General features: G+C 34.0%; 5 protein-coding genes across 5 annotated transcripts; 3 read left to right on the plus strand and 2 right to left on the minus strand.

Moving 5' to 3' along the window:
• The first annotated feature begins 1,812 nt into the window (after positions 1-1,812).
• LOC123223455 (polygalacturonase-like) lies at positions 1,813-3,424 on the plus strand. Its single transcript, XM_044646619.1, has 4 exons — positions 1,813-1,944; positions 2,048-2,341; positions 2,434-2,946; positions 3,045-3,424. The coding sequence occupies exons 1-4, from the start codon at positions 1,813-1,815 to the stop codon at positions 3,276-3,278; spliced, it is 1,173 nt and encodes a 390-aa protein (XP_044502554.1). The 3' UTR covers positions 3,279-3,424.
• A 2,313-nt stretch (positions 3,425-5,737) lies between these two features.
• Positions 5,738-7,632, plus strand: LOC123224395 (polygalacturonase-like). Its single transcript, XM_044648039.1, has 4 exons — positions 5,738-5,900; positions 6,002-6,298; positions 6,417-6,929; positions 7,009-7,632. Exons 1-4 carry the CDS (start codon positions 5,769-5,771, stop codon positions 7,324-7,326), a joined length of 1,260 nt encoding a protein of 419 aa, XP_044503974.1. The 5' UTR covers positions 5,738-5,768; the 3' UTR covers positions 7,327-7,632.
• An 889-nt stretch (positions 7,633-8,521) lies between these two features.
• Positions 8,522-10,082, minus strand: LOC123224476 (F-box/kelch-repeat protein At3g06240-like). Its single transcript, XM_044648149.1, has one exon. The coding sequence runs from the start codon at positions 10,004-10,006 to the stop codon at positions 8,672-8,674; it is 1,335 nt and encodes a 444-aa protein (XP_044504084.1). The 5' UTR covers positions 10,007-10,082; the 3' UTR covers positions 8,522-8,671.
• A 4,147-nt stretch (positions 10,083-14,229) lies between these two features.
• On the minus strand, positions 14,230-15,023 carry LOC123224477. Its single transcript, XM_044648150.1, has one exon. The coding sequence runs from the start codon at positions 14,770-14,772 to the stop codon at positions 14,440-14,442; it is 333 nt and encodes a 110-aa protein (XP_044504085.1). The 5' UTR covers positions 14,773-15,023; the 3' UTR covers positions 14,230-14,439.
• A 2,331-nt stretch (positions 15,024-17,354) lies between these two features.
• LOC123224361 (F-box protein At3g07870-like) lies at positions 17,355-18,777 on the plus strand. Its single transcript, XM_044648001.1, has one exon. It carries the CDS (start codon positions 17,516-17,518, stop codon positions 18,641-18,643), a length of 1,128 nt encoding a protein of 375 aa, XP_044503936.1. The 5' UTR covers positions 17,355-17,515; the 3' UTR covers positions 18,644-18,777.
• The last annotated feature ends 5,994 nt before the right edge of the window (positions 18,778-24,771 follow it).

Raw genomic sequence — 24,771 nt, forward strand, 5'->3', positions numbered from 1 at the left:
TATGATTAATGATTTTAAGCCAAAGGGCTCGTTCTCAAGCAAGGTATGGTGAAATATCAAAATGACCCCTTTTAATTTTTAAAAGCCTAAATGCCTATTTATTAACAAAATTCTTTTAAAAAACTCAAATAAAGTTAAGTTAAAACCGTTATTTAACAAAAAAAATTTAAAAAACATAAAATTCATTATATTTTCTCTATAAATTTTAAAAATTAACAACTTCATATCTATCTAAAGTTTAGAGGGTTTAACATTTTCTTTCTAAACTTAGGGTTTTTTTTCCTCTCAACTCTGGTCACCATCTCAAGCAAATAATGATTGGTTTTTCTTTCTCTTGGTGCAGCCTCTTCCTCTGACAATCTCGAACGACATCTGAATTAAAAAATCTAGACATCTTTTGTCTAGATCAATAAATCCATATAGTAATATTATTTGTATATAAAAATTACGCATATAATATTATTAATAAATATAATAATATCATTTTCTATTATTATAATTAATAATAATGATAACAAGGGTTAACTAACGATTATTTTATTTATTTCGAAGGTATTAAATTTTGTTTCTTTTAACTAATGGAAAAAAACTTTTAGATTTTATATTGAAAATATCAAATTTTTTATTATTCTTATTAAAGTTATTGACTTATAACCTGATTTTTGACGACATTAAGCAAAAATAATAAAATTAGATATACTTAGTTTTAAATATTTAATTTAATACATAAATGATATGATGATTTTAGTGTGTTGCTGTGATAACATATTCTTTAGGCACTTAAAATTGGGTATATATAACATTAATTAAATAAAAATAATATAACTATTTATTCTATTGAAAATGCTGATGTAGCAATTTTGGTGTATTGACGTGAACATTTAATGTGATGACGTGAACAATTTGTATACTAATATGAATATTTATAATCTACAAAAATCTCAAATTATACTCATAAATTTATATTCACAAAAATTACAATGCACACAAAATTAACAAAATCTACATTGAATAAGCTAACTCCTTATCCATAATTTTTTTTTTTATACTTTTTATATTTTTCATCTTCACCACTATCTCTAGCACTATCTTCACTCCCACTCTCATTATCCTCAATACCCACAAAGCCCTCTTCATTGCCCTTTATATCCCCAATAGCCTCAATAATGTTACTCTCTCGCCCTTCATATATTGACTTTATTGCCCTCGAATACCCTTCATTCAATGACAAACCTAATTCAGAATCGAAGACATGCCTTATTCATAGTTGATTCAATGACAAATCTTAAGGACCACCACCCATGTACATGTACACCGTTGTATGTACATGTACAAAACTAATCCACATTTCAGTCTAAGAGCTAATTGCAAAGAAACTAATTAAGTATATAAACAAACAAACAACTAAGAGAGCTAAATTTTGTTTGAACTTTTGTATTCTATGTTTGGTTATGTGAATTTGGTGATTTAATTTTGGATAAGTTTTATTTTTGGCTGTGTTTTTCATATTTTGTATAAGTTTTGTTTATTTTGGGTGGGTTTTATAATTTTTGTTTAAATAAATTGATACATTATTTAATTTAGAATTTGCCAGCTAAAGACTGTTTGCGTTACCATGCATTTTTTTTTAACCATTATTTCTGTTTGGTAATAATAGTAAATAAATATAACCATAGCATAAAATTATCCAACTCTTGTTTCGAAAATTTGGCGTTCAATCTTTCTTCACTGTACTATAAAACGGGGTTAAGACGTACGTTTCTTCTTGCGTTCGAGAATTATTGACAAAAACGTCGAAAGCAAATACAAGAGATGGCCAAAATGACAAACCTCGCCATTATTTTGTTCTTTGGGCTGTCGTTGATATCAACAGCTAAAGCTCATGAGTCCGCAGTTGTTGATATAACTAAATTTGGTGCAGTTGACGGTGGCTGTATCACCGAGGTAACTAAGCCTTATGACTGGTGCAATTAATATTAATACTCAGTAATTTATGCGTTAATTTTATCTTAACAAAACTTGAACTTTGATTTCATTTCTTGATTAGGCTCTATCTTCTGCATGGAAGGAAGCCTGTCAATCACCTGTCCCAAGTAGGGTATTTATTCCACCAGGAAATTACACATTAGGAAAAGTGTGTTTGGAAGGTCCCTGCAATAATCCGATTGAGATTGAAGTTAAAGGCACCATAAAGGCCGTAAACGATATAGTGGATGAGTTTTGGATTGAGTTCAATAAAATCACAGGATTTAAACTGTTTGGTGGTGGAGTTTTTGATGGCGACGGAGCCAAAGCTTGGGAAAAATGTGAAGCTAGCGGTGGCTGCAAGAAGAAGAGTATGGTGAGTTTAATAAATTAAAGATTAATCATGTAATTAATAATCATGATCATATCAGTATAGTTCTAATTTTCTTTTTCTTTTAATTTGATTAGGGTTTAAAGTTCAACTGCGTAAATAATGGGACTATCGAAGATATAACTTCTTTGAATGCTAAACAATTTCATATGAGCGTTGTGGGTAGTACTAATCTATGTCTCAGTCGCTTAACTATAACTGCGCCTGGTGAGAGCCCGAACACTGATGGAATCCACATCGGACATTCAACCAACGTCAATGTTACCGATTCATGCATCGCAACGGGCGATGATTGTATCGCCTTCGTCGGTGGAACCAAGCAAACCACCGTCTCAAATGTAATTTGTGGGCCTGGTCATGGCATTAGCGTAGGAAGCTTAGGAAAATACCCAAAAGAGGAGCCTCTATCTTGTATCACTGTCAAGGATTGCCGTTTCAACAATACTGACAATGGTGTGAGAATCAAAACTTGGCCTGATCTCTATGAAAACTCAGCAAGTGAATTGCATTTTGAGAATATCATAATGAACAATGTCTCCAATCCTATTATCATAGATCAAAACTACTGTGGAGGAAAAAAATGCAGTCAGGTATAAAAATACTTCCCCGAAAAAAAAAAAAAGAAAAAGCCAGTTCAATTGATAACATTATTCACAACATATTCATTTAAATGTCTTGGCGTTTTCAGGGTCAATCAAAAGTTAAGCTAAGCAATATCATTTTCAGAAATATAACGGGTACCTCAGCAGATCCGTGCGCTGTAAAGCTTGCTTGTAGCTCTGGTACATGTGAAGGTGTGGAGCTTAGTGAGATTGACCTCGCACCCGCTGTGGCGGCTGAACAGCTTATATCAGTGTGTAACAATGTTCGACCCAATGTTGTTGGTAAAATGAACCCACCGGCGTGTACCGGCCCAGTTTAAGATCCGCAGCAAGCTGGGTGGAGGTACAGAGGAGATAAAAGGATCCTTAAGGGGAACTCTTATTTAATATGGGAGTTCGTACGCTGCTCAAATCCTCAAATTCTTCCACTCAACCCTTTCATTGTTTTATGATGCATATGCATGATTTGGACGTTGAAGATTTTATATGGTAGAATAGCATAATTGAACCTACTTCTACCATTACAAATATTTAATATATTTATTCATAAATAAGAAAATAAATTATTTATTTATATATGTGTGATCATCCATGTATCCCTTAATTTCTTTTCTATCATGTAATTAGGCATGATAATGAATCGGGTTTGGTTTGTTCAAAGTCTAAGTCCGAAAGATTTTAACCTTTCAAGCCTCAAATTTTTAATTTAAATCAAGTTCATTTAATTAAATCAGGCTTCAGGTTTAAAATATAAGTGAAAAAAAAAAGCAATAATTTTAAATATCAAATTAATATGTAAAATAATATATATATATATAAAATATTAGAAAGAATTTGTAATTCCATTAAATATATATAAAAAAATTGTAATCCAACTTAATGAGCATTTTTTATTTGGTCCAGACTAAAATTGATTTTAATCAAGCCTTAGGCTTACTCGATATAATTGGCGACCTAGTTATTTATCAAGATTTCATATATCACAATGCATATATACCAATGGGGTCCAAAACTTGAATCAAATCTATTTCTAAATTTTTTTAGGAAATTTAAAGAGGCAAATGAGTTTTTAAGGAAATTTTGGATTCTAAGGCCAACTCCAAAAGTTGAAGACAAGGATTGAGTCTTGAAGGAAAAAAGGTAGATTGCCTGATCGAGGCCTTTATGAACCAAGTCAGTCTTGTTTCAAAAGTTGGATCATTTTTTGATTTTGTTGTTAAGCCTGTTAGTGCAAGCTTATTGCAAAAAGAGTTTTAATCGTAATTGAAGTTTGGACTTAAGGTACATTATTTTTTCATTTGAATTAAACATTAACTCGACAAAGAGTCTAGTCTGAGTTAATATTGATCGTGATCTAACTAGTGTTTGATTAAATAAATATTTAAAACAATATTAAAAATTATATTACTTATATGGTCATTAGATATTCAGTTTGAATTACATTAATTTTAAATAATTCTAGCAACATTAGTTAACTGATTTAAAAAAGGACTATTAAGGATTAATTGCCAGACGCAGAGAATATTACAAGGACCAAACACCTCAACTTCATGAACTTTCCTTTCGATGAAGTAGGGAGGTCTAGCCACTTTGTAGTCATTAGTTATGGGAACAAATGCAAATCCAAGACCAACCACAACAAGCGAGCTGGTGAACTTGTTGATAAAGTACCTCGGAAGGGCTCTAAATTATATGGTTGCTGGGTTCCAAAAGGCCAAAGGACTATTTCCCACCCAAAATTTACCCTATAGATGAAAAATTCAAATATTCGTTTATAGACTAACTTTTATTAGAATTTTTCTTTAGAAGTAAGGGTAAAATTATTATTTTATCTTTAAACCTTAAAACCTAAAAATTTATATCATTTCCCCTCCTTAATTTAGAAAACTAATAATTTTCCTCATTATTAAACTTAAAAAAGTTGCATTCTCCCCCCCGCCCCACCCAAGGGTAAGTTCTTCCATCTCCGATGACCAATTGTCGTTTCCATCGTCGATCAGCCTTCTCACCATCTTTTTCTCCCTAGCCAATGTTCCACTGGACTGATTTCATCAAACAAAGACGATTCATCTTTGTTCAACAAAGAGACGAACACAACATCATGTCTGTCTTTTTGGTCAGATGAAGATGAATCATCTTCATCCAACAGATGAATTGACATTAGAAGAATCTTTGCCAATGGATCGACATTAGAAGAATCTTCAAATGTTGATTTGTTAATCAGACGAAAATGATTCATCTTCGTTTTGCTGAAGAAACGAAGACGACGAATCATCTTCATTCGACAAATTGGTTTGATGAATCTCAACAACTAGAGAAGAAGATGGTGGGAACATCGACCGATTGCGGGAAGGGCATCCAGTCTTTGAAGATGCAAGAAAGGGAAATGTTGTTTTTCAAAATTCAATTTAAGGGGAAATTATGAGTTTTTTAAATTAAAGGGGGTAAATGATAGAAATGTTTAAGGTTTATTGTTTAAAAATAAAATGACAAGGTATTTGGGCTTCTCAACTAGTATGGGTATGCTTTTGAAACTTGACTAAAACTTAGGTGGAAATTTTCATTTGCCTGTTCCAAAAAATGAGTTATTGCCACCGAAAGATTGTTTGCATTACCACACATTTTTTTAACCATTTTTTCTGTTTTGTAATAATAGTAAATAAACATAACCATAGCTTAAAATTAGCCGACTCTTTTTTCGAAAGTTTAGTGGTCATGATCTTTCCACTGTACTATAAAACGGGTTTAAGACGTACGTTTCTTTTGTCAAAGAAGAATTTTCGATAGAAACATCAAAGCAAATACAAGAGATGGCGAAATTGACAAATCTCGCTATTCTTTTGTTATTTGCGTTGTCGTTGATATCAACAGCTGAAGCTCATGAGTCCGCAGTTGTTGATATAACTAAATTTGGTGCAGTTGACGGTGGCTGTATCACTGAGGTAACTAAGCCTCATGACTGGTGCAATTAATATTAATACTCAGTAATTTATGTATTAAATTTATTTTAACAAATTTAACTTTGATTTCATGTCTTGATTAGGCTCTAACTTCTGCATGGAGGGAAGCCTGTCAATCACCTATCCCAAGTAGAGTATTCATTCCACCAGGAAATTACACATTAGGAAAAGTGTGTTTGGAAGGTCCCTGCAAATCTTCAATTGAGGTTGAAGTTAAAGGCACCATAAAGTCCGTAAACCATCCATCGGATGAGTTTTGGATTGAATTCAATATAATCACAGGATTCAAACTATTTGGTGGTGGAATTTTTGATGGCGACGGAGCCAAAACTTGGGAAATATGTGAAGCCAGTGATGATGGCTGCAAGAAGAAAAGCACGGTAAGCTTATTATTAATTAATTAAGGCTTGCACAGTTAGATTAATCATGATCATATATATATGTGTATTTATATATCGGTATGGTTCTAATATATGATCATTGCTTTATTTGAATTAGGGTTTAAACTTCAACAACATCACTGATGGGACTATCGAAAATATAACTTCTTTGAACGCCAAACATTTTCATATGGGTGTTGTGGACAGTACTGATGTATGTCTCAGTCACTTAACCATAATTGCGCCAGCTGAGAGCCCAAATACTGATGGAATCCACATCGGACATTCAACCAACGTTAATGTTAGCGATTCATGGATCGCAACGGGCGACGACTGTATCGGCTTCGTCGGCGGAACCAAACATATAACCGTCTCAAATGTAATTTGTGGGCCTGGTCATGGCATTAGCGTAGGAAGCTTAGGAAAATACCCGGATGAGGGTCCTCTATCTCATATCACTGTCAGGGATTGCCGTTTCAACAATACTGACAATGGTGTCAGAATCAAAACTTGGCCTGATCGCTATGAAAACTCAGCAAGTGATTTGCATTTTGAGAATATCATAATGTACAATGTCTCTAATCCTATTATTATAGATCAAAACTATTGTGGAGGAAAAAAATGCAGTAAGGTATACCAATACTTTCCGGAAAATGCTAGTTCAATTGATATTTATAGAGAATTTATAATAACTGTCTTGGCATTTTCAGGGTCAATCAAAAGTTAAGCTGAACAATATCATCTTCAGAAATATAACGGGTACCTCGGCAGATCCGTGCGCTGTAACGCTTGCATGTAGCACTGGTACATGTGAGGGTGTGGAGCTTAGTGAGATTAACCTCGCACCCGCTGTAGCGGCTGAAAAGCTTATATCCGAGTGTAAAAATGTTCAACCCAATGTTGTTGGTAGAATGAACCCGCCCGCGTGTACCGGCCCAGTTGAGATCAGCGGCAAGCTGGGTGGAGGTGGAGATAAAGTTGGAACAAATAATAGCACTGTTACCGGCTCAGTTGAGATCGGCGGCTAGCTTGGTGGAGATGGAGATGAAGTTGGAAGAAATGAAAGTACTGCAAGGATGGAGGTGCAGGGGATACAAAAAGATCCCCAAGGGCAACTCTGATTTAGTTTGGAATTCACACGCTGCGCAAATCTTGAAATTCTTTCACTCAACCCTTTCATTCTTTTATGATGCATATGCATGATTCGGACGTTGTACATTTGTGAGTGGTAGAATAGCATAAATGAACCTACTTCTACCATTACAAAGGTTTTATTGTATTTATTCATTTTTATATATATATATATATAAAACCGACATCTGTGTCTTCATCCATTCATCTCTTGATTCTTTTCAATTACGTTTATGTTATAATTAGATTTGTCAATTCTATTTAGTAAATTGGGTATGATTTATTCAAGTTTGGGTTTGAAAATATTTTAATTTCATATTTTGAGCATATCGATTCAAGCCTTTAGATTTTAGTTTAGATTATTTAATTAAATCAGACTTCAGGTCTGTTCATAAAACTTTAAAAAATTGGAAAAATACACATTGCAATTATTACAAATCTATTAAAAAAAAAATACCTACTAAAGAAAATCAACCAACTTAAATAACCATAAACTATCATTATAATTTATATTTATTTTTTTAAAATCACATGAAAACAAAAAAGTTTTATACATCAATTCATAAAAAACTCTTTTATCTGCTTTAACTTTGGATTCTGGTGGTGTGTAGTGTTTAATTTGCTGCGATTTAAAACCTTTTTCAAATCAAACTAAAAGAATAATTTATAAAAGTTTTAAACTATCTTATATTTCACAAGGTTAAACATATGGATTAGGTTTGAGAGTCATTGGCGTAGCCCAACATGGCTTAGAATGATTTCTCCGGTTGAACAGCATTTATCCTATTCTTTCGGTCCAGTTTTAAAAGCATTGTTACTACATCCGACTCTTTTGTGTGTGTTTATAATTACTAACATATTTTCAGTCTTCAGATGATAGATGGGAGTCTCAGGTTTATACTGTTTCTCAATATTAATTTGTTGCAATTGTGGATAACCTTGTCCGCAGCCCTGATCTGTCTTTATTGAAATGAAATGTTTAATCGTAAAATAGAAAGCATTAGCAGAAAACCAGGTTTGTGTCTGGATATGGACAGCATTGCTAATTTAGGTGAATTAGATCCCTGCAGGAACTTTAGGCTCAGCCTGATGCCAACATTGACTTCATAAACTTAAATTATTCTGGCAACATAGTAAACTGATTTAAAAAGGACAACTAATTACAAGAACCAGGCAGAGCAAGTATGCAAACACCTGCAACAAAAGGCTACAAACAAGATAATTGTATTACATCTTCTAAGTCTAGACACTTCCAGCCTCAACCTGACTTGTGGAAGGAGCAGAAACTGAACCTGCAATTCTATCTCTTCCTTGAGGAGATACTAGGCTCTCTATGTATTTGACAATACGAGCAGGCTGATACAAGCTCAGACTTTTTCCTTGCTTAGCCCTTGGATCAAATGAATATAACTCCCCATCTTTCTCCTTTTCCATTATTATTTCGCCATTATCAAATATGCCTAATGGTATCATGACTTCCACTTCATTTACTATTGAGAATGTTTTAGTCCAAGACTTTGCCACTCCATACTCCTTCATAACCCACATGTCACAACTCTTATTCAACTGGTAAGGATTAAAAACAAACACAACAAGAGATCCTGCAAACATTGTGAGCAATTTATGTGAAGGAAAGAGATCTTTCTCACAGCATTTGGGCAGCATCAACATGCCAAAAGTTTCTTCAACCATGTTGAATGAAAAAATGGAGTAATGGGTATTGCCATCATCATCCCTCTTAGTAGCCATCCAGTGTAATGATCCATTCACATACGCTTGTGAAAGCTGACTAGTGATGTTGCACTGGATGTCTGCATCAACCTTGCTCCAACAATCAGTGTTTAGTGAAAACACCTCAACTTCATGAACTTTGCTTTCGATGAAGTAGAGAATTCTAACCACTTTGTAGTCATTGGTCATGGGAACAAATGCAAATCCAAGACCAACCACAACAAGTGAGCTGGTGAACCTGTTGATGAAGTACCTAGGAAGGGCTCTGAATTCTCTGGTTGCTGGGTTCCAGAAAAATGAGTTGAGGCTATGATATGAGCCATTAAAATTTGCCTCATTGAGACAAACTAATCCACTGCCGCACCCCACAATGGAGAAATAATTGGTTATGCTTTGACCAGGAACTTCTAGCCTTGCAAAATCTTCAGAAGTTTCAGAATTACGCAGAGAGTAAATCTCTTCATGGTCCCTGTATCTCCCCACGCAGATCATCGAATTTCCGGATTTCACTGTTAAGTAATTATTCCCTTTATTCTGAAGGGGAACTTCAAGCCTATCAATATCTCCAAGCAATGCTTTATTCCATTTTGAGTAAATTTTTTCATCTGGGTCAACCACATGCCTCACCAAAAGACAGTGACTGTTTTTGGCAATAGCTCGATTGAGATGCAACTCAATGAACTTAGGGTCACTAAACAATGAGCGCCAAGGCTTGCTTACACACTTAAACTTGACAATTGACTTAACTGGCAACCTTGACAGGATATCAATCACAATCTCATTAGGGAGGTTTTGGGACATTGTGTTTTTCATCAATTCTTCCCATTGAGAATTTGTGGTTCCCATTGGGATATAGATCAAAAACAAAAACAAGACTCAAACAAAACAATGCAAAACTGAAACCTGACAAAAAGAAGACTCAAACAAAACAATGCAAAACTGAAACCTGAGGAAGAAGATGGCACAACTATTGCACTTAAAAGAGCCAAGGCGAGAGAAAGAAAGAAATTGATAGAAAACCCAGCTGTTGATATTAGTGATAACATCGCAAAGCCCTTTGTTTGAAGTAATTAATATTAAGGATTTTCAACTGCAAGTTCATTGTATTTTATGAGGTGTAAAAAGTAAGACACTTGTTACAAAGGAAATTAACATGCAAGACACAGTAGCTCCACGTTTCTCCTTGAACTCTTACCTCACAACCACGTCAAGAAAAAGCTTATTTCTTAAGTTGCAGAATCAATGTGATCACCTCACTCTACGCAATTTACTGCAACGCCTCTGAAGCTGGTTTGTATTTTTCTGGCAAAGTTGTTGCCATTCCAACACATTCAAATCGTTCTTCTGTTTCTTATCTTTTAGGTTCTTCAATTTTACTTTCAATTCTCGGGCTTTATAACCATTCTTCATATTTTGAATGTGATGATCTTGAAGGTTCTTAATTGACACCTCCAATGTGTATGCTTAAGCAATCAAATTTTACCGGCTTCATAAAAACCAGGGGTGTTATCGCTGTTTTTATAAATTTTAGGGTTATGAGAGGTAGTAAATATATATGGATCATCAACAGGGTAAAATGTCGGAAATATATATTGAGTTTACAAGTGTGAAGATTGAAATTTATATTAAACAAAACCAATTGGTTTGTGCTAAGATCTAATCTACAACATTTATATACCACTCTGTTATATTTTATTTATTAAATGTGAAACTTTTAATCTCTAACACCTCCGCTTAAATGTAATCATTTAGGTTGTTAAACCTGTCGTTTTGGCTCAACTAATTTTTTGATGGATGCATTGTCACTTGTATTTAGGAACACTTTAAACTGTTTAGCTCGTGCTCTGATACTATGTTAGAAATATATATTGGACTTACAAATGTAAAGATTGAAACTCATATTACACAAAAACAATTGACTTGTATTAAAGTCTAATCTTCACATTTATATACTTTTATCTTATATTCTATTTATTAGATATGAAATTCTCTTTCTTTCTTTTTTATTTGAGTCTCCAATATCACTACTTAAGTACAACCACCTAGGCTATTAGACTTGTTTTTTTGACTCAGTTGGTTTTTGGTTGAGTGTGTTATCACTTGTATCCAGCAATACTTTAGGGTGTTAGGGTTATCATTTGCCTCGTACTCTGATACCATATCGAAAATATATATTGAACTTACAAGTGTGAAGATTGAAACTCACATTACACAAAACTAATTGGCTTATATTAAAGTTTAATCCACAACACTTATATATCACTCTCTTATATTATATTTATTAGATGTGAGACTTTTAGTCCTCAACACTTCCGCTCAAATGCAACCATCTAGGCTATTAGACTCGCAGTTTTTGCTTAGCTGATTTTTGGCTGTCAATTGGTTTTGTTTAATATGAGTTTTAATTTTTACACTTGTAAGTCCAATATATATTTTTGATATGGTATCAGAGCACGAGTCAAACGATGAGTTTAACAGCCTAAAGTGTTTTTAGATATAAATGACAATACACTCAGCCAAAAATTGATTGAGTCAAAAAAATAGGTTTAACAACCTAAGTGATTATACTTAAGTAGTGGTGTTAGAGACTAAAAGTCTTACATCTAATAAATAGAACATAAGAGAGTGATATATAAATATTATGAATTGGACCTTAACATAAATCAATTGATTTTGTGTAATATGAATTTCAATCTTTATATTTATAAGTACGATATATATTTTCATATAAAATAAGGTTTGTGGATAAGTTTGATTTGACCTTTATTGAACTGATTTAAACTAATTCGCTAAGAGCTCATAGAGGCACAGTGCCTCAAATCCTTAATTTTGTTGATCAACTTAAAGATTTGTCAAGTGGTTGGTGTCGACCCGTCCTAACATATGGACCCAATGAGTTGTGTAAAAATTGATCCAATTCGATCTATTGATATCACTAATTACGATAGCCCCAAAGCGAAAACAGTGTTGGACCGCAGCCCTGAAGCTTGTGGTTAAGATGGACTCAATAATCAAATATTAAGTCTACATTTTGTATCTCCTTGTAATTTCCTCGATATTACATGAATATTTTCGGAAATATAGACACACAGTTGATTTGATTTTGCGGAAATAAATGAATCATGCAGTTGATTTGGTGGGCAGCTGTCTATCCGAAAATATTGAAATTTCAATAATTAGAAGGTAAGGTTCGCTGGATGGATATTTCTTCTTTCATTTATGGATAAGATTCTCCTAATTACAAAATGGTACATCTAATAATCTCTCTTTCTCTCTTCTTATTCATAACCCAACTCAGCTTTATATATGAATTAATTAATTATTGTATTTTATTAGACTGAATTTCGGCACATCATAAAATTATTAGGGCACAATTATATTCGAGTTTCCCTTTAAACTATTATAAGCTAGATGTAGGCATAAACACAAAGTATTGGATGGTTGTAAAAAATTCTTAGTGTTCCACTAAATATGGACACAAACACAACCACATCATTGCAAAATTTCTCATTTCAACTCTCTCTGTATTTCCTTCAAGATATGGACAAATCTGATTTGACTTTTTTTTAAGAATAATATTTAATTTCTCTTAATTACCCACTATTTTTATGACGTTTCTTTATTTGCCAATGGTGGGGGAGAGTTGACAAACGGTTAGAGAGAAAAAATAAGGTTACTAAGATGGAGTCGTGGCTAGAGAGAGGAGAAAAGAAAACCTAGGTGTGGAGGGAAAATAATTACTTTTCAAAATTAGAAAAGTTTATACAAAGATGAAGTTATTAATTTTTAAAAGGCCAAAGGACTATTTCCCACCCAAGGTATAGTAAAATCTCAAACTTTCATCCTCTAACTTTTAAAAACCGAAATACCCACCTATAGCTAGATTTTCATTAAAAATTTCAATTAAAGTTAGTTAGGGGTAAAACCGTTATTTACTAAAAGAAATTAAAGTTTTATCTTATTTTTCTTCCACATATTTAAAAACTTACATTTTCCCCATAACCTAAAGTTTAAAAAGTGACAAAACCCCCTTAGAGTTTGTTCCTTTTCCTCCAACATTGATTTCTCTTTCTCCGATTGTTGGTTGTCCTCTCTTCCCCCCTTATCTCTCCTTTGGTCTCTCTCCCTTGTCTCTTCAGTTGGAGACAAAGATGAACAGTCTTTATCTTTGAGACGAAGACAATGCATCTTCGTCTCAGATGACGTGTCTTTATCGATTTTATCTTTGTCTTCAGTCAAAGATGGTTGGAGAGACTAGAGAAGAGATAAAGGGAGAAGGGAGGACGACCGATGGCCGAGGAAGGAGAAATTGGCTTTGAAGGAAGAGGAACAAACCCCAGAGGGGTTTTTGTTACTTTTCAAACTTTGGGTTGGGGAAAATGTAACTTTTCCAATATGTGGGAGAAAAATGTGATAAAAATTTAATTTTTTAGTAAATAACAGTTTTACCCCTAACTTTAACTGAAAATTTTAACGAAAATTTACTTATAGATAGATGTTTAAGTTTTTGAAAATTAGAGGATAGGAGTTTGAGATTTCACTATACTTTGAGTGGGAAATAGTCTTTTGGCCTTTTCAAAATAGGTGAAGATGGAAGAATGAAGTAAAATTATATATTTTTTATTTTAGTATTAAAATAACAATTTTACCTTTACATATAATAGAAAATTTTAAAAAATATTTAATGATGAGTGAGTATTTGGTTCTTGCGGATGTGAATTTAGGAATGGATTGTACCTTGAGTATGAATAAGTCTTTATGATGGGAATCCATGACTGAGGGCTTGAAATGTTCCCTGTGGAATTTATTCCATTATATTGGACAAGAATAAAATTGTAAATCCAAATACATATTGCAAATTTTCGAGTCCCCTCGTCTCATTTTAAGGAGGTACTTCAAAATTTGACATATTCATTCATTTTCTTTCAATATAAAACCACCCATTTTATTCTTATTGAGAACATAAGATAATGCCATCATGTAATACTCGCCAGTAACTGCCGGAATGAGAAAGAAACCAAACAATTAAACCCATAAATAAAAACCTTTATTGATTCATGGCCCCGCAAAACTCCATTCATACATGGATATCTGTATCTCCACCATAAGAGAAAATAAAAAAGAAATTTGCACTCTTTGCCATAGCTAATAGCTCCATGCAAATAAAGCTGCGGGCAATTGATGGATGCATCTATATATATATATATATATATACACACACACACGCCCTAAAACATACATAAAAGTCTTTCTAGGTAGAGAGTTTGATGGAACTGAATTTACATCAAGATTGCGTAGCGCATGCTGTCACTTACCATAAGATGATTCATTTCAGAGATTTGAGCAAATTCACCAGAAACCCAGACGCCATCAACACCATGAACATGAGGTTGAGAGAAACAAGAAACAATAGAAAGTGGAGCACGTACAAGAGTATAAATAACCGAGAAAGCATTCCATCCACGAGGTGATGATCTTCTTCTTATGTTCATATCATGCACCAAGATTGGAAGCTGAGCTCCGTTAATATTAAACATGTTTTCATCAGCTACTCTTGGACTCTTCCTAATGTTTTGAAGGTTTCGCTTCATTACAACCAACATCCGCCGCATTAAATCTTCTTTCAAGAATTAATGTTGAAGATGTAATCTTTGTATCTGCCTCTTGGTTTGTAATCTGATTCTTGTGTATCTTTTAAATTGAAGATGGAGAGTAAAGAGGGAAGGAAATTAATAATGGTAGTGCTGGTGTAAAATGGGGATTTTTGATAATGGCAAGTTGGTGGCGTTGTTGCTAGTGCTTGTGTTCATCACAAAGTTTATGGGTTGCTGTTTAGGAGCCTTCACTAACGTTTTTTGTATAAATTGTGGGGTCTTTGCCAATATGCCCACGAAGTTGCCCAATTATATATACAAACTTTGCTTGATTTCACTGCTTATTTCTCAAAATATCATTCATTTTTTCTCTTTTAAGTTTATATTTAGCATATACAACGGAAAATAAATAAAAAAGTAAATAAATATATTTATAATGAAACCCATTATTCATGCATACCAAGAAACATAATGAATAAGAATAAGCTCAATATTATCACGATGGTTATGGTCACATCATCATCATCATCTCCATCATTAATTATCTTGATTAACTTTATTGCCATCCTTGCCATTTGTCAGCCATCTGGTTTTAAACGATGGTACTATTTGCTTCTGCATTGTCTTTTTCGAATAATTGTAAGTGGTTGACTGATTCAATTAGAATAGAATATTTTCCATTATAAACATGAAATTTAAAAGGAAAATGACTTTTAATTACCCAATTATTATACTAATTAGTTTACATTATCTTCATCAAGAATGAATAATTAGTGCAGCACCAGAGACGGGAATTATATTGATTATTGATTGACAAGCAACCTGGAGTCAGCTTCATTATTGAGAGATTGAATTGATAATGAAATATATATGGCATGTGATGTGAGGTTGTTGAATTGGGTTAGACGCGCTTAGCAGGTCAGGTCAGTTAAATCTGATATAAACGGGAGATTGTACCAAAAGCATTTAGCTGCCGCACTGCTTTCATGTTCTCATCCTATGTATGTCTACTGCATGCATCTCCATATTTGGGCGTCAATCGTCAAGACCATGTTCAGCTCAGCCCAGTCTGTAACATCATTAGCCTAAGTGGCCTTTGCCCTTGTCCTTGGGAGTTGGGAGTGCATTTTGATGAATTTACCTTTCATCTCATATGAGCAATTACCTTCTGTACATAGAAAAGAATTTTCGGTTTATTTATTTATTATTTGACATATCCGGGCAATTCAGCTCACTGTTTTCAGTCTTGACATCATCAGTGAGTTTGCCACTGATATAAATTTTTACCAAGGGCCTCGTCTGGACTGGACCTCCTGAATTATTGGTTGTTTGTGAGATCTGAATAGTTGCCTTGATTCTACCCATTATAGCTCTTTAGGTGGCTAGAAATATTGAAGAACAGAGAATAACAGTTGACTGCAGTTGAATTTGTACTGCATATTTCCCAATAGACCAGCAAATAGTTCCAGTTAAGTTGCTGAACTTCTTTCCAGATGAGATATTCGCCACGGAGAGAGAGGACAAAAATTATTTGTTTTCCCATATGGATGAAGGGGAAATGTTTTACCTCCAAAGACGGGGATAAAGGTACCCATCCCCTACTTGCTCTGTTATCATCCCAAGACAATGAACTGAAACTCTAGTTCAATGGGCCGAATAGTAATTCGAACCAAGGAGGCTGTCCAAGGGATGTCATTCAAGAGGATGGAGAAATTTCATTAATATGTTAAAAAAAGGCCCAAGGACTATTCCCCACCCAAGTTTAGGTATATTTATAAAGTCATACTTATAGGGTTTGAAAAACTCGAAATTTCATCTATAATATAATTGCCATTAAAATTCTAAGTTAAAATAGGGTAAAATTGTTATTTTATCAATAATATTAAAAAATATAAATTTTTTACATTTTCTTGTATAAGTTTTAAAAACTAACAGTTTCACCCCAACCTAAAGTTTTCTAACTTTAAAAAGTCATATTTTTCCTTCAAATTTTTTCTTCACCTCTCCGACACCATCACCGACACCGATGACCTTCACTCTTTACCCGAAACCATTGGTCAACGTATATAGATAAATATAGAATGAATCTCTTCATTGGAGACGAAGAGATCCAACAAGATTTAGGAGAAGAGATTTGGATTTCATTGACAAAGAGATATAAATCTCCTCGTCGATAAAAATGCTTCATCGTTATCCTTTCCAGATCGTTGGAGAAAGTAGTTAGAGGTGAAAAAAAAATTCTAAGGTTTTAGGGGAAATATGATTTTTCAAAGTTAAAAAACTTTAGGATAAGTAAAATGTTAGTTTTTAAAACTTAAGAGAGAAAAATATAATAAATTTTATATTTTTTTATCTTTATTAGTAAAATAATAATTTCACCATTGTATCCAATAAAAAAGTTTAATCTCAATTAATTAATAAATAAGATTTCTGAGTTTTTTAAACTCTATAAAAGTGATTTTAGGATCGCACTACACTTGAGTGGAAAATAGTCCTTCGGCCGTTGAAATAAACATTTGGATTGTAAGGTCCACAAATCCTAGGTCTGCATTGTGAGGCCATTGCAGAACAATAAAATTCCAATGGAGTTTCCGTCTTATTTAACCTGATTTGATGCAATCGAAATTCCACTTCTTTCTATCGCCTCCTAAACCCTAAACCTAAGTTTTAAGGTCTGCGAGGTTGAGAAGTCATCCTGTGAGAAAAAGTGTTGGAAAAGAACCGGCTACATTGAAGCTCCAAAAATTATAGACCAACAAGCATGGAGTATCTTCCTTCGGAGGTTCTGGTTAAGATACTGTCAAGGCTACCTGTAACATCTCTTATGCAATGCAAGCTTGTATGCCGAGCATGGTACAGATTAACAAAAGACCCTTACCTTGCCAGTGTGCGTTTTTCGTGCGTGGGTGAGAATGATCCATCTCTCATTTTAGAGTCTGTTAACCCCAACCAAAACGAATTTTACTCTGTGGACCTATCCGCTCTTGATGAAGGCAATCTGGAAGTGAATAAAATCTGTCTGCCAACGTTGCCTAGGTTTTATGTGGAAGGATCATGTAAAGGATTGCTGTGTTTATGTGATTCAACAACAAAATATCAATTATATATATATAATCTTTTCACCGGAAGAACGAGCAGCTGCCCAATGTCCACGGAGTTTCCGATTCATGAAACACTGTTCCGGTTAGGATTTGGTTTTCACCCGATAACAAAAGAGTACAAGGTGTTAAAGATTACCTATCACAGCACTCACCGTCCAATTCTATACAGTGGTGATCAAATTTGTGGGATGGAATCACAGGTTCAGATTTTCACGCTTGGTAGTCTTGCTTGGAGAAGCCTAGGGGAAATCCCATACCTTCTTTCTGAAACATCACCACAGGTCCTGGTAAGCGGAAGACTTCATTGGCACGCTTGGCCAGATAGCTCGATCATCTCATTTGACCTAGCAGACGAGCAATTTCGAGTTGTTCCAAAACCTGGTTGTGGTGGCTTAGATAGGTGCACATTTTCTCTAGTGGCTTTAGGAGGATGCCTTTGTGCAGCTGTCAGTCATAATTATTGTCCATCGGAGATTTGGGTAATGAGGGATTATGATGTTAAGGAGTCTTGGACCATGGACTTCCGTGTTGGTTTTCATGTGCCCAAAGGATTAAAACAAAAATTGCCCGAACCCTTAAAGGCTTCAAATTTTAAGTTCTATTATCAGCTCACACACAAAGTTATCAGTGTCTTATGCCTCATGAAAAATGGTAACATCTTGTTGGATTATAATGGCAGAGCTTTGGTTTCGTATGATCCGATAAGGGGAACCTTTAAGGATCTTCTGTTCTATCAAAGGTCTTTCTGGCTTCATGCTGTTGTTCATGTGGGAAATCTCAGTCATTGATATGTAGAACGTAAAAATGTGAACTCAGTGCGTCTTTTCTTTTCGAGTTTCTTTCTTTCCTCCAATATAAAAGGTTTTTATTGTTCATTTGTGTACTGTTTTTCTACTTGAAAGTGTGACTGTGAAGTTGTGAACTTTTTTTCGTCTGATTTATGTCTGCAAAACTATACCAATTATGTTAACTGCTGTTGTACACAGTCGAAATATACTGAATTACCGGAAACGAAATAACTCCCTGCAATTCTATGAGCATTTCAGGATCTTTTTTAATTCAAAGGCAGTTGACTTGAACCTCACATTGACGTTGGTGAAATTAGAATTATGTTGTGAAGAATAAATCATGTTGGAGTTAACTGTTGTGACCCTCACTGCCCAAGTTCCAAATTATTGCCTGTAATTGAAAATGACTGCAGATTTCTTAAAGGTTCAGCAAGTAGTTCAATTTAAGTTGCTGACTTGAGTGGATGTTGCATTACACAACGATTGAGCATATTGATGCTGATGAAACTATAAGCTATCTTCTGTATTTTTGAAAGCAGGTGAAAAAGACATAGAGGTTTTATTATTATTATTATTATTATTTTTTTTTTTTGTTCTCTCCGCAACTAAACAGAGGAAGTAAACTTTTCAAAAGGTTGGTTTCATAAAGCATTTGTAGCACAATATTTTTATTTTTATTTTTTTATTGGAATTGATGATTGTAATGTCTAAGTTAGATGAAGTTGCATACAACTATGCATTGAAGCTTTTTTTTTTTATGAAAAATGATTTAATTAGTGCTTAATTAGAATGCTCTTACAAATTTGCACTTTGAGATTTCCTGTCAAGCCATCCCCATCGCTTTATTCAACTAGCTTTGTTTTATATGCATTCGGTGTGATAGTGACAAGATATGTGTTTGTCTCAAAATGCATTTTTTTTCTTTGTTTACTTCATAAAATGTAAAGAGTCATGTTCAATTAAGCTACACTTAATTTTGTCCCAAAAAAGTGGTTGACAGTGTCAACTCTGTTCTGATCAGAGACTTAAAACTGAGCTTTCACCGTCAATAGAAACTAACCGCAACATTTTTCACTTGCTCTTGTTTTCATCTTCATTTTTTTCAACTTCTCCCATCTAACTCTCTGTATTTTTAAGATTTAATTTTGTGAAAAACAGAGTAAGAGAACCAGGATGGAGTTTCTTCCTAACTAAATTATCCTTGACATATTATCAAGCCTGCCTGTAGTATTGTTACAGCAATGCAAGCCTGTATGCCGAGCCTGGAAGCACTTAGTAAAAACCCTCCTTCTTGTTGGTATGTGTTTTTCTCGATTGGGTGAGAATGATTCATGTCTCATCTTACATTGTGATTATCCTGCCGAAAACCAGCTGTACTCTTTAGAGCTGTCACCTTATAGCAAACACAGTCAGAGGTTAAACATAATAATTGTGCCTCCTTACCTGAGTTTGATGTGTTAGGATCATGTAAGGGTTTGCTATGCTTGTGTGATTCATATGACATAAAATATTCTGTGTATAATCCTTTTACCAGTGACTACAAAGAGCTATGCAAATGTTCAGAATTGCATAATCAAGATTCAAGATGCAGTGTTAGGATTTGTTGTAATAAAAGGCGATAAGTCTTTGTCATAAGCTTGTACTGTCACCTTTCCATCATATCCACTACTGTGCAGCAAGTATAATTTCTTCATAATCAGAAGTTCAACATTTGGACACTCTCTGCAGCCCTGGAGAATACCTTACCGTCTTTATGAGAGGCCATCACAAGTCCTGGTCAATGGAAGACTTTATTGGAGTTCTTGACCACAAAGATACCATCATAATACCTCACTCATCTTGTTTGACCTAATAGATAAGCCATTTGGAGTAGTTCCAAAACCTGAGTGTGATGACTTTATACAGGTGTTAGTTTGATCTGGTGGTTTTAGGAGGTTGCCTTTTCTGTAGCTTTCCAGCCCTGTTTTGGCAACTTGAAATTTGGGTTATGAAACATTATGATGTGAATTGTGTAGGAATCTTGGATCAAGGAATTCAGCATCGGAGTTTAGGTGCCAAGAAGATTTGAACAAGATGTGGCTCAATCCCGTTTGGGTTCAAACTTCTATCAGGTTCGTTCATCTGCTCAGGCCTTAACGCCTTCTGAGCAACGGTTAACATCTTGTTTCAGTTGGACTATAACTGCAGAGTTCTGGTTTCTTATGACCCAAATATTGCAAGATTTAAGAATCTCTTGTTCCATGGAATGCCGAATTGGTTTCAGGCTTTTGCTCATGAGGGTAATCTTACTCTCGTCAAAATATTTTCTTCGATGTTCCTCCCTCCTTCCTCTTTTACTAGCTTGCAATTTTCAAACTATTAGTTTGTAATCGTATTAACTTAGCACCTGAGAGTTTGTGATTGTAAATTTCTGTTTCGTGTTTGCAAATAATGTCAGCTATGTTAAATTACCGCTGCATACAGTCAAAAATGTGTTTTCATTGGAAAATGAAATTATTCTTGAGGTTAATAAATATGATTTCTTGATTCCACAGGTTAGAGGTTAGACATCCAGTAACTGCCTTTGGAATTTGTGGGGAAAATGGCATACTGTGCTACACATCTATTAGAGCTTTTATTGAAAAGTATAAAACTTCCCATTCATTAAAAATATAAACACTCATCCTTCTATTAAATTTCACTATTATTGTCAATGATAAAATTATCATTTAATAAAATATTTTTAAAAACTAAAAATTTATCATATTTCCAATCCCTAGGCTTAAAAATTAACAAATATTCCTCACCTAAAGTTCGAAAAACTTATATTTCTCTCATAAGATTTTTCTAGCATGCGATCGATGGCCAGAGACAATTGTGATAACTACATTCTCCCCCCACCCCCCTCCCAGCTTCTCTCTCAATTGTATTCTATTTTCAAACATTATTAGCCGATTAAGATATTTCGTTCGTCCTCAAATGAAGACGCGATTTGTCTTTATTTCAGTCTAAGACAACATGTCGTCATCGTCTCTTAGATGACGACGATGCATCGTCGACCACTTTTTTGAGTTGCTAATGGTCAAAAATGGAATGAGAGAGACCAATACAGTCGTCACCACCACCAGTTGTTAGCTGGAAAAATCTTAAGGGGAAATATAAGTTTTTCAAACTTTTGGTGGGTGGTATTTGTTAGATTTTTAAACTTCAGGGTTGGAAACATGATAAATTTTTAGTTTTTTTAATTTTTTGTTGAACTACAATTTTACCCCTAATAATAGTAAAATTTAACATACGGGTGGGTATTTGGATTTTCTATAATTAATGGATGGGAAATTGATTTTGCACCAAACCTTGGGTGGGACATAGTAATTTGGCCTATCACAATGATGGATCCAGAAAAGAATAGCCTCACTTAACATTTCTCCAGACATTGAGCTGAAATCTGGTTAAAAAGAATTTGCATCTTTAAGTTTTATTTCAATCGTATCTTCTCCCAGAAACCTTAATGTGATCAGGTGTGGTATTTATACTTGAATGTTAAGTACAAGTTGTTATATTTTACAAATTTGGTTGTTCAATACAAGATAAACAATGACAGGATACAAAAATACATACAATGATTACACGTTTAACATTCCCCCACAAGCTGAAAGTGGGAAAACTAAAAGAAGCTTGTTGCGCAGATAAAGGAAGCCAGAGACAGACAAAGTTGTAGTGAAAATGTCGGTAACTTAGAGATCAGAAGGAACATATCCCACATGCAAAGAACAAATGCAACTTTCTCACCAAAAAAAAAAAAAGTTATTTCAAGATGCTTAGTGTGTGCATGGTAGATGGGATTAGCAGTCAAATATATGGTACTCACACTGTTACAAAAGAAAACAGGCGGGCCAAGTAGGTTCAACGCCAATTTCAGCAAGCACATCTGCCCCCAAGCAAGCTCATTTCTAACCCAACATGTGTCTTTTTATTTAAATTAGGGAAAGAATCATACTGGGTATTACAAACATTTAAGGATCTAGATTTTCCAGTAGTCCCAAACTGGTTTGAAATTTCTGTTCATGTGGGTAGCCTCAGTTGGACTGATACCTAAATTGCAAAAATATTCTTGTAATGAATATGCATTTTTCTCCCTGTTCATTGTAATACTAATTTTAATGGTAATTCTGCAGAATTTAGAGATGAATGTTCACTAATTTTAATTCTAAATCCACCTACTTTTCAACAGAAGTTGATAAAAGGATGAATTATGGGTATTGCTTCAGTTGGAGTATCTTTTCAATATCAAACAGACAAGTTTGAAAAACATAATTAGAAACTTTAAAAAGAAACGGAGATGCAGCTGGTAAATGAGGCATGAAACCACTTGTCACATGCATGATTCATAGCTCTTCAATTCTTCATTAAAGATATCTCAAGAGTTGGTTCAACTAACTCTACCTCTTGTTATCATCTCTAACATGTTCTTCTCTTTGTTTTACAAATTTACACCTTTACTAAATAATTCTTATCCAAAGATCAAACCCTTTGTCAACAAATAATTAAATCCTAAAAATATTTTTAGAAATTGTGATACACCTTAAAGTTTATAATTGAATTTACTACCATTTACCCAAAAACTGCTTTTAAAAAATAGGGAGAAATCCAGACGAATCAAATTTATGTTAAATATTTTAAAATAACTATAAGTCGACCCCCCACCATGAAGAAAATGAACTTTATTTTGTCTTCTCTTGACTACTGTAGAATTGAATCTGAATTTTTACTGTCAATTTGTCGGATAATTAACTTCACAGTCTCCACGATTTTCAAGACACTCGTACATATTGTTCAATCACTTGGCCCTTTTTTATATTTGCAAAGATGATACAGTGCTGGTCCAGTAGCATTGCCGGGCAAGATATTGGCTATTGGACATCCTACTCCTAGGGGCCAAATATTCAACCACTGAAAAAAAAAAAAAGCCATACAGTGTCAGAAAGAAAATAAATCCTGTGTTTAATTTGTGATTTTGATGCAAGACTTGGTGGCAGTGACATGACATAACAAACTTCCAAGATTTTCCTGGAAATAATAGACTCTGAAATCACACTACTACAGGACACAGTAGTTCTTAAATTTAACCTGATAACTCAGTTAAAAAAGATATAGATGTTCTAGGCTTTTTTGACGGTGAACTGGTGATGAACGCAGAAAACCATCAGGAACTTTCGGGGTTTTCTTATCTTTGAGTGTTTACTAGAATCTGCTCAAAGTGGGCCTGTCATTTTGCTTCTGTTTGTTATCTTTTATCTTTGTATTTGTCGTCTGCAAAGACTTTTATTTTGTTTCTTTAGACGTTTTCGATGCACATGGGCCCTGTTACAGACGCTTTCAACACCTTGATAATTAACCAGGTTTGAACAATGTACAAAGAGGGCATCTAAAGAAATTCATTTATATATTTTATCATTTTGTCTATTTTGTTTTCAAAAATTATTGGCCAAAAGACTTGTTCCCACCCAAGAATTGAGTCACTCTCCCACTCCTATCCATCCATTTTTAAAAACCCAAAATTTTATCTATGAACTTAATACTATTAAAACCTTTAGTTAAATATAATAATAAAACCATTATTTCAATAATAATATTAAAAAAGCCAAAGGATTTATTCCTATCCAAAATATACTGTTTTCTTTCATTAACTTTAAAATTCTATTTATCCACTTATAGCCATTTAAATATATTAGTTTTAGGACAAAATTATCATTTTATATTTAATATTAAAAGTAAACTTAAATTTGATTTCCTTTTTTCCCCTTAAACCCTAACAACAAACAATTTTTCTAAAACCAAAGTTTTCAAAAATTGTATTTTCCCCCTAAGGTTTCCAAACTTTCAGATTCATTTTTTTCAATAATGATTGACGATCTCCAAGCACCTTCTCTTTCTCTCTGGTGCATCTTTTTTTCATCGTGCTCCTTCCAACGCTGTGAGGCTTAGTCGTCGACAAAGAAGACACATCTTCATCTTTGACAATGATACATCTTCGTCTTTGATGAAGACAAATCGTCTTCGTTCAAAGACGAAGATGAGGTCTTTGTCGACAATGATGAAGAGTCTTCATCGATGACAATTTCTCGCGACATCGAAAGAAGCACAACCAG

The sequence above is a fragment of the Mangifera indica genome, chromosome 8, assembly GCF_011075055.1.
Source record: "Mangifera indica cultivar Alphonso chromosome 8, CATAS_Mindica_2.1, whole genome shotgun sequence".
Taxonomy (NCBI): Eukaryota; Viridiplantae; Streptophyta; class Magnoliopsida; order Sapindales; family Anacardiaceae; genus Mangifera; species Mangifera indica.